We start from the raw sequence: 19,204 nt of genomic DNA, 5'->3' as shown, positions 1-19,204 counted from the left end.
AACTAATAATATTTTTTAAATTTCTTAAAAATTATATCAGTATACTATTACGGAAAATTTACAAAGGCTTAATAAAAGGTTTTAATTAAAGTCTTAATACCTTCATGTCGCAAGTTGCGATCGTATCGTATCGTATCGTTTCTAACTTTAATTGGTTAATAAGATACATATATAGACAAAAATAGAACTATATAAACAAGAACGAAACTTTTTAATAAGACACACATTAATTATATAAATTGAACATACACTTTAGCTACAGATATTTATATCTGTAGCTAATTACTGCAAAGCTAAAACTACACCTTATTTTTTTAAATATATAACTAAGTCGGCAAACAAGCGTACGGCTTACCTGGTGGTAAGCCGTACGCCTGTAACACCAGAAACATCGCAAGTGCGTTGCCGACCCTACCCCCAATACCCCAGAAGCTCCGGTCGCCTTACTCACCAACAGGAACACTGCTTTTTTACCTAAATGACTTAAAAGAAAAATACTTCCATTTACAGTACACATAATTCTATGGTGCATTCAAAACTGGAAACGAATAAAACTTTTGACAGGATTATTTCATAATAAAATTTACTCAATATATACTATACCTTCAAATGCGGTGCAGGGTTGTGTAGTATCTTTTGAAATATTAAAAAAAGCGTTGCCTGAAACATCATAGCCGGTCGTCGACAGTCCCAGGCTATTCTGTGTAACATCTTTACGATACAGTGGTTTGTGTGAGGCGGGTTTTTGTCGTAATGTTCCAAAAGGCTCACACAAGAGCTCACGACTCGCGGGTGACAGAATCTGAAAGGACGTGTTTTAGCAAAGCGAGTTTCGTTTGGATGATATATTCTTTGACTATTGTGTGTGTTGGCTTTGGTTTTTAATTGAATTGCAGGTGGATTTTAAACTTTTTTAAGTATTAATGTTAGGGATATTCAATATATAATTTTGGGCAAAGAAATTTATAATATTAATTGTCGAATAGAGCTAAAATAAATAAATATGGAATTTACCAGTCTCCTTCGATATATTTTAAGATACACTATCGTTTGTTCCTAAGGTAGGCAACATAATGCTGGCGATTTCAGTAATAACTACCTGATATAAATATATTTTTTTAATAATCTTATATATAATTTCAAATGTAAATAATCATATACAAAGACTAGGGGCAGATATCGAACCTAAAACTCCCGGAGCAGAATGTAATGTCACTGCAAACTGAGCCAACGAGCTAGTTGTGATATTTTTGTGTTTTTGTATTATACATGTATACATTAAATTTTTGGCTGACAATTTTTCTTTGAATAGCTCGCGTTTATTGTATAGTTAGTTAAATTAAAGTTGTTGGTTTGTTGATAAGCACTTTGTTTTCTTAATGTTTACATTTTTTTTTAATATAAATTGAAATAGTAAAATACTTTTTTAACATACATAATAAACATATTTGCGTTACAATCTATTATTTCGAGAAGATTATAAATGTGTAACATACACACTTAGTAGATTATTCCTATGCAACTTAATGCCTGTTTTAGGTGACAGCTGATTGAATCAATCCCACAACCCTCAGAGCAGGATGAGATACAGGGTTACTACGAACTGCGCCTATGGACTCGTCATTGCTATTGGCCTTAAATAAACATGAAGTGCAGTAAACACAAATACGGGGAAATAGCATAGGCCATAATGTAGCTAGTACTAATCCTAGATTAATTTTTCTTTGAGGATGTTCGATAGTAATTAATAAGACTTACCTGTTAACGAAATCTTGAAAATCGAAATCTGTTTCCACGATTGATGTCGTTTTATCCTCTTCGTCTTCTTCCTCTATTAACAAAAAAAAGTAATATTACACCACAGTATTCATCATCATCATTTCAGCCTATCACAGTCCATTGCTGGTCATAGGCCTCCACAAGTTCACTCCAAAATTGGCGTGAACTCATGTGTGTTGCCCATAGTCACCACGCTGGACAGGCGGGTTGGTGACTACAGTATTAAGAATAGTAAAAGAAACGAAAAGCTAATCTTTTCAAGTCGTTCCCAAAGTTTTTAAGTTTCAGACTATTTTTCCATATCAAATTCTTTTATCATGGTAGAGATGTTACAACTAATATTGCTTAGAAATAGTATTCAAAATGTACTTTCTTTTAAAGCATATGCTTTACAGAAACGTTATAATTTATAAATTCATATTTCTATGACTTGAGATAGTAAAATTTGATTTAAAAATTACATACTAATTGTATAAATGTGAATGTGAGTTTGTTTGTTTCACTTTCACGGCTCAACGGCTTGACCGATCGCAATAAAATAAAATAAGTTTGTCTTTAAAGACTAACAATACAAAAAAGATCCCACTAATCATTACATAGTATAAAACAAAGTCGCTGTCTGTATGATTAGATTTTGATGTGGTTTTCTTTAGTAAATAGAGTTATTCCAGAGGAAGGTCTATATGTATAATACATGTATAACATAGTAGAGGAACGCTGACAGTTTTTGTAACCGTACGAAACCGGGGCGGGCTAGTAACATAAATGCGAAAGTTTTTGAGGACGGATGATGACCTATGTTTATTACTCTTTCAATCAAAAGTTACTAGACCGATTTCAATGAAAATCGCTACATAGATCATCATGCTTTTCATATATATTCTAAAATGCTATAATATAAATACAAAATCGCATTTGTAGTCTTTAATAAATAATTCCCTATAAAAGTCTAAACGGTTCTTTCATATTTCAGTATAATTTTATAGCGAAATTTAATCTAGTGCAAGACTCGTCCTCTAACGAGCGTCGAGAACACTGCGATGCTTTAATGCGAAATTATCCGGATAGTATGAATATCTTGAATTTCTACTATTCATTCCTGTTTTACTCTAATTATTAACTCGACATTTTTATGCATTTGTGGATTTTTTGATTGGCGTCACTAAATCCACACATCTTCATCATTAATATAATCCTGCACCGAACAAAAAGCTGTTAATTTCCTTATAATATAAACATTAAATTTATTTTCAGGCCATTGCGAAATCGCAATGTCTGAACATATTTTACACCTGTTTTGAATTTAGGCATTTTACACTCACAAACGACAGATGTTTGTATTTACATTAATTTTATGAATTTCCTTTAAGAAGTAGGCTCAAATATTCTGCCAGGGTTACCCGCAATATGATGGGCAGAGCTACCCGATTTTATTTCAAGCTAAATTTAATAACTTAAAAAGACTTTGGTACTAAAACAAAAGTAAATTTATCAAAACGGAGAAAAATTCTTAAATTATAATGATCAAACTACATGTTACTTACGTTTTTACAAGACAATACTTTTCAGCTTTGAGCGTGTCTTAATATGTCGGAGAAAAAGTCTTTTGCCTACCTTAACTTTCTTTTATTATTTCTATTATTATTTTTGTGAATGACATTACTTTGACTTTCGTTAAGTGTATAATATATATATAACGAAATCTTATAATATCTTATGACAACCTTACGACGAAATAAATGTTTTCATTTTATTTCATGTTTTCATTTCATTTCATATCCTATTGTCTAGTGAAAAGTTGCAATAAAATATTTTTAATTGTACTGTTTGTAACTGGCTGGTTTTGAAAACATAAAAGATTGACATTTTTAAAATGTAATTAAAAAGTAAAAAGCAGTTTCCCGCCACTTTTCATTTATTTTTCTGTCCGCCAAAATGGTTGAATCCAACGAAGGAAATCGTTATTTTAAACTTTATCTTTAAAAAAGTTAAAAATTCAACTCAAACCGCGAAACAAATTTGTGACGTTAATGGACCTAATGCAGTGTCAGTAAGAACTCTTACTTACTCTTACTGCACGAAATTGGTTAAAGCGTTATTGGTCACGAAGTTTTGATTTCAAACCAGGTCAGAACTAGATCGACATTAAAATTGTTACGATATAGCTGAAGATCTGAGAATTGACCATAAAACAGTTTTGATCCATTTGATTAATGTGTTGAAATAATGTCTGTCACTACTTACGAGATGGCGGCAAGTTATCAAACAAGGTTATGATGTACAAAATCGGCCTCTAATTATGGGGCTAGGGGGGTGAAGGGGAGGGAGGGAGGTTGGGTCCCCCCCCCCGATAACTATTATCTTGTAAACGTGGTTACGGAGATATCGTGGTTGAAGTTTTGAGGTTCAATTTTTAAATCGGAAAAAATTAACCTATCACCTTTAAGGTTAGAGTAACGCTTGGCTCTGGCGCTGCGGGAAGTGCAGCCCTTCTTCACGCTCACTCATACTTCGTTCCTCAGCCGCTCCTCTCCGCATTCGTTCGCACGCTTTCGCACGGCGGGGGAGGGCTGCCCTCCCTCCGCGCCTCCGGCTTAAAAAAAACCCTCTAGGGGTAGGGCAGACCAAGACCACGTGGACACTGGGGTGCTCCGATTCGGTTTTGGGTATTTTTCGAATTTCTACACCTATATTCTAGCACGCAATGTTACTAATTTTATTAGAATATTATGTCTGACGCGTTATTTTCTTTAAAAGTGTCTATTTGTCAGTCGTTAAAGGTCAATTCGTATCGTATGTTGATCTTGAGTTGAGATCGTTTTTACGTATTTTTGTTCGAAAATAACATGTGAAAGTCGTGGAACGGAGCATGAGTGCACTTCCCGCAGCACCGGACTTGAGGTAAAGTCAGAAATAACAAAAATTTAACGTCCCATAAATTAAAGGCCGGTTATATATATAGCCTCGAACAAAATTGTACATATATATTATAATATAATTTGATGTAAATAAAATTTGTAAAAAATCTTTCCTTGAATTTCTATATAAAACACGAAAAACTTTTCCCCGACCAAATATATTTGGGCACATAAAGTGTATCTTTTTAGTTTTTATTAATATAGAACATGCGTCTTTTCAACTTCTTCATTATGTCGAAAAAGTTTAGTAAGGACTGGTTAATATGTTTCACACAGGTTATTATCGACACTTTCACTACCGAACACATGTAAAGCTATACTTTTTGCGAGGTTTGATTATGATACAATTGCACAAAGCTAAACAATATTAATAGTAGATTTGTAAAATTGATGTATTATCCCGTTCCCCCTTTTCCTTATATAAAACAACTTGTTCTTATTCACAAGACTGACTGATTAATGATGTTTCACACTTGAATGAAATGAATTATGATATCTTTAGAAATTCTACATCTAAGATTGTAAAATTTGTGTTGAAAACTTGTATAGAAATTTCTCAGTATGCGTTCAAAGCTGCGGGCAACAGCTATTATAAAACCAGTTGAAAATAACAAATTCAAGGAGAAAACATTACGAGTGAAATGAAGAAAATCTACCTTCAATAGTTTTTACTAAACGTCCACCCAGACCGTTAGGATGGTTCTCTCTTATAACTTTATCTACAGAAAAATATTTTTATTTTAGACTTCTTTAGGTATTCGAAGAAATAAAAAAATATGTTTCTATAGATGGGATATTTCTTGGGTATACTTCAATCGTGGAAAATTCTTGTACTATTTTAATATTTGCTTTTGCGTTACAAATCTTAAACACATTAAATAATGTGGGAGATTATAGGCTATAAAATATTAGAATATTAAATACAGCCTATACAGGAGTGGAGCAGTTTCTATTCACAATCGGATATGGTGTTTCTATATAAACGTACTTACCATCATCATACTCTGAATTTTCCTGTGTTTCCTCCTCATTTATTGTTACATCTAAAAGAAAATAAAAATACATAAATATCTTTTCATAATTTGATAATTATAAATAAAATTTTAAATCATCTTTCAAAACAAAAATTTGCGTCGTATTCATATTATACTGAGTAGCATTTGAACGTGGCTTCGTTTGACAGACATTTGTGGTTTGTCTAAACTTATATTTAGTTGTTTCATTTTAAGACAATGCTTGCAGATGTTACTCTAATTAGTCTAGGTCTAGTCTTAGACAGTAGTCATACATATTTGCCACATTGGTCATCAATAATAAAGCAGGAGATCCAAACTAGAGACGAACTTCACCCATCTGCTTAATCGAAGAAAATTATTTTATATTTCATCATCATCATCATTTCAGCCTATCATAGTCCATTGCTGGACATAAGGCCTTCACAGGTTCGAGCCAAAAATGGCGTGAACTCATGTGTGTTGCCCATAGTCACCACGCTGGGCAGGCGGGTTGGTGACCGCAGTACTGGCTTTGTCGCACCGAAGACGCTGCTGCTCGTCTTCAGCCTGTGTATTTCAAAGCCAGCAATTGGATGGTTATCCCACCATCGGTCGGGTTTTTAAGTTCCAAGGTGGTAGTGGAACTGTGCCATCCCTTAGTCGCCTTTTACGACACCCGCTGAAAAAGATAGGGCGGCTATATTTTTTATTGCCGTACTCACACAGCAATTCATATTTATTTTGGCATATCAGAAAAAAAAAATTGTACGTAATAAATAAATCTTACATCATAATGAGCGCTTGTTTCATTGCAAATACGATAACATAGGGTTGTCTGCTACAAATCTGGTTTGAATGGCGCTTGTCAAATACAATGAAAATTTCCAGTAAACTTATACGATTTATATTTAACATACAAAAGTCGATATGAAATTCATTTTATTCTTTGAGTGGAAGGGTGAAGACCTTGTCTAGTTCGAATCTTAGGCTACTATCTAAGCTAATTGCATACATAAAAATAGATAGAAATCTAAAACCATATCGCATAAGTATAAAACTGATTTTCTCATATAGCTTATAAATAGTAAATAGTATATATGTAGTTTAATGTAATCCTACTAAACTACTGCCTCTATTCAAATAAATGTTTCTGTACAGCTTACAAATCGACACCAACAATTTATACTACGCCAACTCAATGCGACCTTGATAAAATTATTAATTACTATATTAATTAATAATTTAATTCTTAATATGTAATAAAAAAATTGTGAAATTGCAATGAATAAATTAACTATTAAAGATACTAATTTTCAAATGAGTTTCTTAATTAATATAAAAGGTATCACGTTTTTCCCTTTTATAAGCCTCTATTGTAAAGTTCACTTTTATGTTACCTTAGTATAAATTGCTGGTGTCGTAAATAGTCGTTAATTGAATACCTCATGCTTGTATATAGACAAATATAAACTAACCGACATCAACACCCAAGTCAGTGTTATAAATGGTCTCGAGCATGTCTAACTCTTCATCCTCCGGTATACCCTCCACTCCAAATATACCCTCTTCGGGCCACACTTCCCTGTTTCATAGATTATGTCACAATTACTAAATATATAATGAAAAGTAATAATTCATCTATTAAAATATATTATAATTGTTCTATTGATAAGTATTTTTACCTCGCTGCACGTAAAGTTCCCACGGCACCTTCATAGTTGTGAACTCGCATCAATTTTTGTATTTTCTTCATACAATCCTCCCTAATAAAAAAATATTCATATTTAAATATTTAGGACAACATTTTCTGAATAAATATTTGTGGTTCAGCTTCCTTGACTAAATCAGCCTGTGGCGTATTTCGCAGTTGGGCAAAGACCTGTTCCTCCATATAGGATAATTGGAACTTAATTCACCAAACTACTTCACTGCATTTTAGCGGATAATTTCCCTATCTATACAATTTATATAAAAAAAATATTTGTTGAATATGAGTTTGTTTTTGTTGCGAATCCGCAGGACAAAGCTATAAAAAAAAGTGCGATTTGAAATTTTCTCGTTGTCTTTATACATACAAAGACTTAAAATATCTATTTCATATAAAATCCATATTTAAGTCTGATGAGACATAATTTTACCCATTTTGAGAATTAATTTTAGCGATGTATCATAGCTCTCTTATACACGAGAATTACTGGAGCTTTTCACTCATACATACGATATGATCATAGTCGTAATGATCATTATCACTTTTATACGATAACTAACTTTTATATGGGACTAACATCTTTACATACATTTAAAGGTACTAGCATCTGGAATAATTATGGTCTGGTATATACCAGCCGGTCACCGAACATTTCTTTAAAAAATAAAATATAAAAACAATAACTTCTTATAATAACATTACAATACAAGTATTATTTGTAGGGTATGGCAACAAATTAAAACTATTTTGTAATATGGCAATAATAAATCAACTCCTAACGCGTGTTACATTGACATATTCTTTATTGCATACAAAAAAATATTACAAGTACAGTGTAACAATATTTATAACAGAAATGCAGAAGAGGCGGCCTTATTGCTAAATAAGCAATCTCTTCCAGGCAAAGTCCATGATATTAGAAATAAAGTAGCTTGACAGTATTAACCGGTTATTTAAAAAAAAAAAACACTTAAGAAAAATCAACAAAAAGTACTGCATATTGAAGATTGGTCAAGTCTTACAAAGCTTTCGACTTTCAATGTGTTCATCGAAATTCAGCGTCTAGACGGGACAGGCAGAGCTAAAGGGCTTTTAAGAATAATAAGGCGTACAACGTTTACGAAATCTCTTAAGCATCCAGGCTATTTACTTTGAAGCCAGAAATATTGTAAGTTCAAAAAGATACAACGATGAAATGACTCAAATACTTGAAATATATGGAACGAAATATTTATTTCGTGTCTATAACATAAAATGTAAAAACAAAATATACACTTACGTAAGTACATTAAGTAAGAGCTGTACTCGCAATTTTGTTCGCGATTACAAAATTTTATTTATTAAAAAAGCGGACAGGAATAAAATGTTGATGTTTATGAATTTAGTAACATTCAAATAGCGTTGGCGCAACGGTTTCAGCCATAGATTGTACATGTTGGGTCGGCGGTTGCGGTTTCGATCCCCGCACGTGACAAACATTTGTATTGGCCATACAGGTGTTTGCCGTGGTCTGGGTGTTTGTGCAGTCCTTGTGGGTCTTCCCATCGTGCCTCGGAGAGCACGTTAAGCCGTCGGTCCCGGTTGTTATCATGTACACCTCTGATAGCGATCGTTACTCATAGTAGGGAAATTATCCGCCAACCCGCATTGGAGCAGCGTGGTGGATTAAGTTCTGATCCTTCTCCTACATGGGGAATGAGGTCTATGCCCAGTAGTGAGATATTACAGACTGAAGCGAAGCGAACATTCAAATATGTTATACCTATAATATACTCGTATGCTCTCAACATTATTATAATATATAGTAATATATAATGTATAGTATAAGACATTACAATTATAAGTAACCAACAGGTACGGGTTATACTATAAGTCCCTTTACTAGGCATTTAAAGTTATTATAAAATAAGGTATATTAATGTGTACAATTAGTACATGTTGCAATGAGCTTTCTAAAAGCATTTAAATTGAAATATCCTTTTACAAAAAAAATGCATTCTAATTTTTTTTTTTATTATAATTTTTAATCGACTGTTTTTTTATACTCAAAATAAATAATAGTATATAGAAATTCTTGAGTAACAGTAGAGTATATATCTGCTAACCCGCATTGGAGCAGCGTGGTGGATTAAGCTCTGATCCTTCTCCTACATGGGGAAAGAGGCGAGTAGTGGGATATTACAGGCTGAAGCGAAGAAATTATTGGTATGGCCATGATAATGCGAGAAATACGAACTCGAAAACGAGAATGCAAGGCGTCCCCCTTAAGCGACGGGCAATATGACAATCATGCAAACTCGCAGTGCATAATACCTTATTCCTTATTAGATTAGCCACGGGGAACCTTGATCCTCTCAACGGATCAAAATGAATTAGCAAATGTGCTAAAAGCTCGGCAAATTAACATATTATGTCTGTTGTATGCATATTGCCTACAAGAAACCAAATGGAAAGGGCTAAAGTCACGAGATCTACGATTTGGCTACCAAATTTGATATTACGGCGCTACAAACACTCAAAATAAAGTTTCAATAGTGTTTGATTCGAACCTTAAACAACGTGTAATTAACGATAACTAAAGTGACAGACTCATAGAAGTTAAACTAGCCATGGATTAACAACCACATGGTTTCAGTGTATGCACCACAAACTGGCTGCCCATCAATGAATGGCTGATCAAGAAATACAGAAATTCAAGGACGATTTCATCATTTCTTTTCATTTTAATTGTCATGAAAAAATTAAAACCCTTATCATTTTATGTGAATTATGAGTAATTTACAAATGATATGAATATTTTGTGTTCAGTGATTTATTACTTAATACATTGATTTTTTTAAATATAAAGTAATCTCAATAAATAATAAATATCGTTTCATTTTAATTTATATAATTATATACTTAATATATTTGATACTGAGAAACACGTTATGCCGTGATTTTATAAAATGAAATATATTTCTTAAGGACATCTACCAAAACGTTTCCAGCCTAGGCCTAGTAGGATCTATATCGGAAAGTAGTGTGCGTTGTAATCAAATAGTATTCCATACGCGTCATGGCTTTTCTTCATTGCCACAACGCGTTGAGATCGAATAGCATGTAAGCCACGACACGAATTTCGCTATTTGGTCTTTCTTTGATTGCCACAACGCGTCGTGCGCGTTTTCATAAGAGCCATAACACGAATTTCGCTATGTGGATGTTTTACTGTGACCACATCGCGTTGTGAGCTATTTTTCCGCTCAATGAGCGTTTTCGATCTTTGAGCGTAACATATATAATACAAATCAGCGAAAAAGATGACTAAGCGTAAGGTAGGCCAATGTCAGTCTGATGCACTTTTTTACTCTAAACTTGAGAAGTCTGAAATGACAAATAAATATTTAAGTTTGTGACACATCAAACCGGTTTAGGTATTCAGATCAATAAGTATATTTAATATGAAAATGGATTCCCACTGACGGGTCTATACTACAAGCGACTGCTTAATGAAGAGTTTCCGAGTAAACCATTGGAAAGTGCCTCTGGGTTCCATTCCAGAAATAAGCGTTGACGAAATCGAGAAAGCGATCAAAAAGATTAAGAAGAAAAAAATAATTAAGCATAACATCTGACTCTATATATTTTCGTTATTAACTGTAATTCGAAAACAAGATTATAACAAAGAAAAAGGTCTAACAATCCTGTCATCATTAAAAAAAAAGAAAAAAATCTTTTCAATTCTACGAAGTCATTTTAAAGAAAAAAAAATGTATTGTTGTATTTCCTTCGAAGTTCGCGAGGCGGACGACGAATCTATTTCATTAAGAAAATGCATCGAATGTACCATTACGTGATTGAATGTATTTTAGTAGGAAGTACATATATTTAGATATCGTTAAAAGTCTTTAAGTATGTTTGTGTTACGTGTTCGAAATATAGAATAACAGGCTACAGCGAATTAACATTTATTCATTATCAGAATCACGATCAAAATTCAGCCTGTAATATCCCACAGCTGGTCTATTTTGCCATGTAAAAGAAGGATTAATTATGAAATGCCTCCGAACATGAAATGTGAAAATAACGTGTGAAATGTGAAAACAACGTGTGAAATAAAAAAAAACGTTTGTGAAATGTTAAAATTACGTGTGAAAGCTGCGAAATTCTTTTTCTAATCTCAAAACTTTAACAATGGATATTTCCATATAACCATGGGGGTTTCGAAGTGTGACAGTGGTACCAGGGGTAGCGTTTTAACCCTAACCAAACTGCGGCAAGAGACTAATAAAATATATTCACTTACGAAAATACTTATAAAAAATGTTTACTTACTTCTGTTGATCAATAGGCGTGTCGGAGGCTGCGTCAAAGGGCGGCGGGTATTCTTCAACACCCGACGTCAGTACCGCGGCTATCTGCGGTCGAATTTCTTCCCATCGAGGTATTTCCACTTGTTTAGGTTTCTGTGGTTTCGGTTTCTGTTCTGGAAACAATGTTTTGTTAATTCCTTGTGCAGGATCAGTTCGATTTTCAATTAAATAAACTCGGATCACAAAAATATTCACCGATTTATTTCACTGCTTGATCTGTTTACATTGAAATTTTCTCCAAGACATCTTACATCTAACCTCTTATTTCCATCTACCCTACATACATCATTCACTTTAAGCATTGACACATATAAATAATCGATACTAACAATTATATATAGTTTTAACATTGATATTATTACTTGATTATAACAATATTAATACATACTTGATTCTAATCATCATCATCATCATCATCATCATTACAGCCTATACAGTCCACTGCTGGACATAGGCCTCCACAAGTTGACGCCAAAAATAACACAATTTTACGAAAAAAGGAATAAAATGTTTTTGCTTCACGTATTAATATATAGATTTATTCGTTTGTTCAATTGAACTAAACAACGATTTTTATTACGAAATACCGATTATTATCTTCTCCACGCCGTATGACACTGGCGAAATTAAAGCCATACAACGAACCATTGAATACAGATTGTAAAGTATTCTTCTTTTGCCAGCTATTATTAATACCGGCTTTTATTGCCAGAATCTGCCTTCCGACTAACGCTGCTCCATATTCATTTATCTATATATCTCCATATCATTCTAGGTTAGACCATTGGCTCTCATGTTCTGTTTCACGACATCAAAACATCGCTTTTTCGGTTACCGATATACCTTACCGATATTCTTCAGGTCAGCAGATATTCATTTTGCATAGGGTTGGGCGAATATCGTTCGAATCAAATCAAATCGAATAATTCGAAAATTCGTATTATTCGAAATTCGACGAATAATTTAAAAAAAAAATTGTTGATTTGAAAATTTTTGAATAATTCGAAAATTTTCGAATAATTCGAATTTTTCCGAATTATTCGCTAATTATTATATTATTCCAAATTTTCGAGTATTTTGAATTCAAAGTTTGTAATATTCGATATTGAAATATGAACGGGAACTTTCGAATAATTCGATTCCAATTTCGAATCGAATATTAATATTCGGTTTGTAACGAATAATTAGTATGTTCGAATTATTCACACAACCCTAATTTTGAGTTGACTACGACTCTTATAGGTGTTAACATGCTAAGTATTCTTTGCGACGATGTTCACGATGGCCAGATCAGATACAATACAGGTTCTTAGAATATTTTCTCCCTCTATAGAGCAATGATCTTAGCCAATGCCACCATGAACACTCTCGTACGTCTCAGCTGACTTACCCACGTGACCGTTTAAGAACCCTAACAACTATTCCTTTGGTTGTCGGTATAACGGTAGGTATAGCAAAAGTCGAATTGAGGACCTCCATCTTATTTTGAATTCGGTTAAAAAGTATAACAGTAGCAAAACCGTCAGGTTTAGCTAGTAATAGAGTAAGTAATTCTTTTGTTTATTTCCACATTCTTATTAGAATTCTTTTGTTTATTTCCGCATTCTTATTAGAATTTTTAAAGTTAGTTTTATTAATCTTCAAAAAAAAAAATGTCAAAATCAATATCCTGTCAACATGTCGAACGCCGAGGCGATTATATCCGACGCGTCGGGTGAGACCTTTTTATTTTATATGGTTGATTTTTCGTATTTAAAATATCAAAATTAGTTGTACCTAATATTGATATTTTATTAATCATATATTATAGGCTGTAAGCGGGGAGACAGTTTCAAAAAGTTCGTCTATTGCACTTTTGAACAGTAATTATAAAAAAAAAATTATAAACTGAGAGAAATCGGCAAAAACACCACACATGCTCTTAAAAGAAACTACCAATGTAACACAGTTTTTTTGTACATGGTTGACAAACGTACGGCTCACCTGAGAATAAGTGATTACTGTAAACGATGGCCTGTACGCCCTCCCCCCGAGGCACTCTGATCACCTTAGTCACCACAGGAGCACAACAACTATTTGAAACTGTCAGGGGCTAATGATAAGAACCGGGACCGAAATATATTATTTATTGTGAGTAATATTTCTATACTAATATTTGAAAGCTAAAAAGTTTGATTGTTTGTTTGGATGCGCTAATCTCAGGAATTACTGTTTCGAATTAGAAAATTCTTTTTGTTTTCGGTAGCCCAGTATTATTTAGCTGTGATCTTCTGTAAGGTACTTCCCCATTCGGGCTGTTCCAGATTTTGCGCAGGAGCTAAGTTAACTTATTATGATATTAAAAGTAATTAGTGCTTTACATATAATAATAGCTTATGATAAGTGATAATACTAAGATAAAAAAGTAACAAACTTTTATATGATAAATCGTAAATAGCGTAATAATAAAGTTTGAAACAAGTAATTCATAATTATAATGTATACATATATGTATTTATATGTATGTATGCATGTACGTGGGTATATATGTATATATGTCAGTATGTATGTATGTATTTATGTATCTATTTATGTATGTATGTATGTATGTATATGTTTAATTATTTGAATATTTATAATAAATTTGTTGTAACTTGTACACCTATGCTGACGCTAGACCATTTCCTTTGCCCTAAGGTTGCCTGGAAGAGATCGCTTTTTAGCGATAAGGCCGCCCTTTGTACCTAATGAATATATTGTCAATATTTTCTTTCTTTCATGTATTATTTCTGTTTTTGGTGTACAATAAAGTGTATTATTATTATTATTATTTGCTAAATAATTGTTCGAGACTCTTTAATATTATATTACCTACTCAGAAAGAAATACTCTTGTCGAAATAAAGTTTAAAATATATGATTCAATTGTGGTTCTAAGAGGCCTCTTAAAAACGAAGTGCCTCACAAATCAGGGGGTTAGTGGATGCCAAGCCGCATGTGAGCTCTCCTTAATTAACTATCTAGAAATATTGTCGAAGTTATTTAAAGTAATTTTACATTTATGATAGATAAATAAATCGGTCACCAACGGATACAGCCATGTACCTGTTGCGCTAGCGGTTGCGGGTTCGATCCCCGCACATGACAAACATTTGTATTGGCCATACATGTGTTTGCCGTGGTCTCGGTGTTTGTGCAGTCCTTGTGGGTCTCCCCACCGTGCCTCGAAGAGCATGTAAGCCGTCGGTCCCGGTTGTTATCATGTACACCTGATAGCAATCGTTACTCATAGTAGGGAATATATCCGCCAACCCGCATTGGAGCAGCGTGGTGGATTAAGCTCTGATCCTTCTCCTACATGGGGAAAGAGGCCTATGCCCAGTAGTGGGACATTACAGGCTGAAGCGTTAATAAATCGGTCACTAACTCGCTTGCCCAGCGTGGTGACTATGGGCAACACACATGAGTTAACGCCATTTTTTCCGCGAACTTTGTGGAGGCCTATATCCAGCAGTAGACTGCGATAAGCTGAATCGGAAATAAATAAATATCTTGTAACATACACACACGGTCGTCTGCTCCTATGGCAAGCCATTTAATGCTTGTGTTATATATGACAACCGACTGTTATAGCTATTTTTTTGTGATAAATATGCATAGAAATAATACATATATAAATACAAATATTACAACCAGACTCGGCGGGAATCATGCCCGCAACCCGTGGAGCAAAAAGCAACTAGAAACTACAAACTGCGCCAGCGGGTTAGTCATTTTACCACTTTAGATATAAAGCGTTCAACGTGTTAAGGTTTAGTCCCAAGTCTTTTTTCGGGCAAAAATAATATTGAAGTCAAATTATTATGATTCTATCCACGTAAACGATTTCTTTTGAAATTTTTATCGCGAGTTGGGGTGAAATAATTTAGTGAATTTTACGCGACATTATAAATATATATCTTTTTTTTTTTTACGAAACGTATTTCTTATCTGAAGCTTTGAAATTCTTAGTCGCAATGAAACTTCAAAGATCTATTTATCTGTAATTTTAACTCGTATAAAAGAGTATTTCAACCAATCCAATTTCCAAAATGAGATTTTTTTTTTAAAGTCAACATGTAAACAATATGACTAACAGTAAAAAATCTGAAACGCTATACGATTATCAAACATTATTTATACGATTTAACTTAAGCCCATCTTACACTTCTTAGTGGAAAAGGAAATATATAAAGTCTTACGTTACCAAACTAGTTTTTCCTATGAATACAAATATATATTTTGTAATACAAATATATATTATTTTCATAAACATGAGAAGGGCAGGAATATATGAATAAATCAACCAAATACATTGTAAGACGCAAGCTGTTTGTTTAAAGTACAAATACAATTTAATAAAAAATAAAATCCATCCAAGTACGATTCGGACTCACGCACCGAGGGTTCAGTACAAACAAAATTATTAAAAATAAAATTATTTTATGATGTAACTAAAAATTTATGCATTCGAAATGTTTCCTTTATCTGTGCTATAAGATATTGCTTCATACCAAATTTCAAGATTCTTAGTTCACGGGAAGTACCTGTAGATTTCGATTCCCTTGCGAGTGTCGAAAATTTGCAACATAAACGGCTGTATCTTTTGATTGCGTTGGCTTAGAAGTTTGATTTTTTCACAGCTCAAAGTGACAATACACTCTCAAGAGAGTATTGGAGATGAATTTCAGTTTGATACCTCCAACAAAGTGATCCTATAAGGGTTCCGTTTTTTGCTTTTGAGGTACGGAATCCTAAAAATGATAATTTCGCTTTTAAATGAGCACATTTGACTCAATAATTTCATGAGTCTGAGTTCAACTCATTAAGAAACTTATAAGGGGTAAGAAAATTAGCAATTTAATATAAAAGTTCGTTAGGGTGACTAAGAGTAGTAGTCTTAACGAGGCGACTTGAAATATTCCAACTAGCATTTGCGTGTTGTACTCGCACTGAAAAAGTTATTGACTTACTTATAATTGTGTTTGCTCGCAAACGAAAAAAAAATCGACTTCAAATACATAGACAAGTAATACAACGTAATTTGACGGAAAAAATTAACAAATGCCGCAAAGTCGTCACTACGTCAGAATTACTCTTTTTATATATGTTAACACATAATCGGAAAAATTTACGTCCTGTTTGGTTTAAGTATGCCCTTTAATTAAGTCAATATAACAACGTACCTTGTAAAAATAAATTTTCTTTAAGTAATAAAGAATTTTTTAAATAGTTTATAGAAATATATTTAGAACCATTTTATTTTTATTTTTTATTTAAGATTCATGTCTCAATTATTATTCTTAGAATTTATCATGGTTTTTTTTATGCAATTTTTCTCTTCACATCTAATTCCCCATAATTTATTTTAAATTTTTAATATAACAAAATTATTTTAGACGTTATAAAATTAATATAAATGAAAATATAACGGTAGCCGAAGATAAAAATTTATGAAATATATTATTTCTATTCGAAACTACGGCTCCAAATATTGTAGTTTATTAAATTTGTTGTTGATGATTAAGCCTTTAACAACCCACGGCTGGGCATTTACCTGAATTCGATGCCTCGGGGACTGTCAGCAGGATATCCGTTTGGTTAGGATGAGTTCAAATAGAGGTCGTTTGAAAGTGCTTTATGAATATAAATACTGAATGTTGATATCGTAATGATACAGCGTAAAAGTAACCTTTGGGGATATGTGAAGATTAGTGTTTGATTTTGCCGTAGGATTGTCACACTCAGTTTTTTTTTTACGATTTATCCTGTAACATCCCACCCACTGCTAGGCATAGGTCTCTTTCTGCATATAGGAGAAGGATCAGAGAGCAGATATATATAATCCCTACTACGAAAGTATAGTTATCAGACATCTATGATAACAACTGGGACCGACAGCTTTTACGTGCTGATATAAATATTGTGAAATGTCGTACATGTAATATTCGCAATAAAGTATTGAATAAAAAAATAAATAAAATATCATCAACAATTTACTTCGATATAGTATTAAACTATTAAGCTCGTATTTATTGTCGCACGAGATTCGTTTGACGCTTTATCGATGCCGACGTGCGGCATTTTGTTAATTTTATACTTAGGCATGTCAAACGAAATTAAATTTTATAATACATATATTTGAGGTCTATAATACGATATCGTACTCAGTTGAATTGTGTAGTTTGGAACTAGGCGCGATACTAGTAACGTCCGTATTGATGCGTCGAACACGTTTAATTACGGTTTTAGTTTTTAACTGAAACTTATGGGACGTTTTTATTTGAGAATTTTATTTTATACCATATTTATTTTTTTTAATTTGCTGGGTAAAACTACACATCGTTTTTTTTTTTGCACTACTTAAATAAGATTATTATCTGTGGTTTTTGCTTTATAAATAAAAAAAGAGTCTGTGTGCAATTCACACACAACAGAATCGAAAGTTCTAAAAAGTAGCCGATGCGAGATTTTTTTACCGACAATATAAAATACTGTGTAATGTATTTTAACTTATACTCTCGCCGACTTAATCCTACACATCTAGTTTCAAATCTAATGAATACGTAATTTGTTATATAAAGACGATGTGACAGTTAGTTAGTCTGTCATTGTTACGTTCAAATATTCTGGTGTGCTGCGATAAGTTGCCTTAACCACCGACCACCGACGGTCGTCAGTTCGATTCCCGTTCGGAGCATACGTTTGAATATATGAAAATATTTATTTCTGTCTCGGTGTATATCCATTATCCTTGTAAATACCGGCCGCACCTCAGAGAGCACATAAAAGGGCCTTGACAAAGCTTAACTTTATCAAAAGCACCTGAAAGCTATTATTACTCATGGTAAAGTCATAACTCATATATGTATATGCCAACCTACAATGGAGCAGTCTAATGGGTTATGCTCCAACCATTTTTGAGTGGAAACTTTGTCTGGACACTTTTGTCCAGCGTCTAGACGTTTTCCAGCTTTGCTAATTAGATTTATTATTAAGAAAGCAAAATAAGTAAAAAAAAATCCAAATTACTCCAATTATTGCGAGTAAATTCGACTTATGCGAATAATTTCGTTTGTTAAAATTAATTTGACTATTTTTTTTTTTCAATTATTTCAATTATAATACTTTTTAATAATGTTTTATCAAATAATTTTTTATGTAGGTACTAGTTATCAATTTATATACAAATTTACTTGCGTCATTTTCCATACAGTTTTATGAAATAATATATATTATAATTTAGGTACCCATTCATGGTAAAATTTTATAACGTTCAAAGTTTAATAGTGCAAGCGTCGTTAGTGATAAGAAATTTATTGTAAGCTTTATTTCACGATAATATATTGTTTCAATATACAGTTTATTTGAACTGGTGAAGGTGTTCTCAAAATATAAGGTTAAATTAAAAATATTTTGAAAATTATTAAAT

General features: G+C 32.8%; 1 protein-coding gene across 1 annotated transcript in view; it reads right to left on the bottom strand.

The window, feature by feature from the left end:
• LOC123655019 (protein timeless homolog) overlaps window positions 1–19,204 on the bottom strand; it is a 47,930-nt gene that overhangs the window by 15,614 nt on the left and 13,112 nt on the right. The window contains exons 9-14 of the mRNA XM_045590867.1: window positions 11,718–11,868; window positions 7,375–7,455; window positions 7,168–7,274; window positions 5,690–5,740; window positions 1,759–1,831; window positions 604–802 (exon numbers count right to left, since the gene is read on the bottom strand). Of these exons, the coding sequence (XP_045446823.1) occupies window positions 604–802; window positions 1,759–1,831; window positions 5,690–5,740; window positions 7,168–7,274; window positions 7,375–7,455; window positions 11,718–11,868 (662 nt within the window). The remainder of the gene's footprint in view (window positions 1–603; window positions 803–1,758; window positions 1,832–5,689; window positions 5,741–7,167; window positions 7,275–7,374; window positions 7,456–11,717; window positions 11,869–19,204) is intronic.

This window comes from Melitaea cinxia, chromosome 7 (genome assembly GCF_905220565.1).
Source record: "Melitaea cinxia chromosome 7, ilMelCinx1.1, whole genome shotgun sequence".
Classification (NCBI taxonomy): Eukaryota; Metazoa; Arthropoda; class Insecta; order Lepidoptera; family Nymphalidae; genus Melitaea; species Melitaea cinxia.
This window is presented reverse-complemented; position numbering and strand designations above follow the sequence as displayed.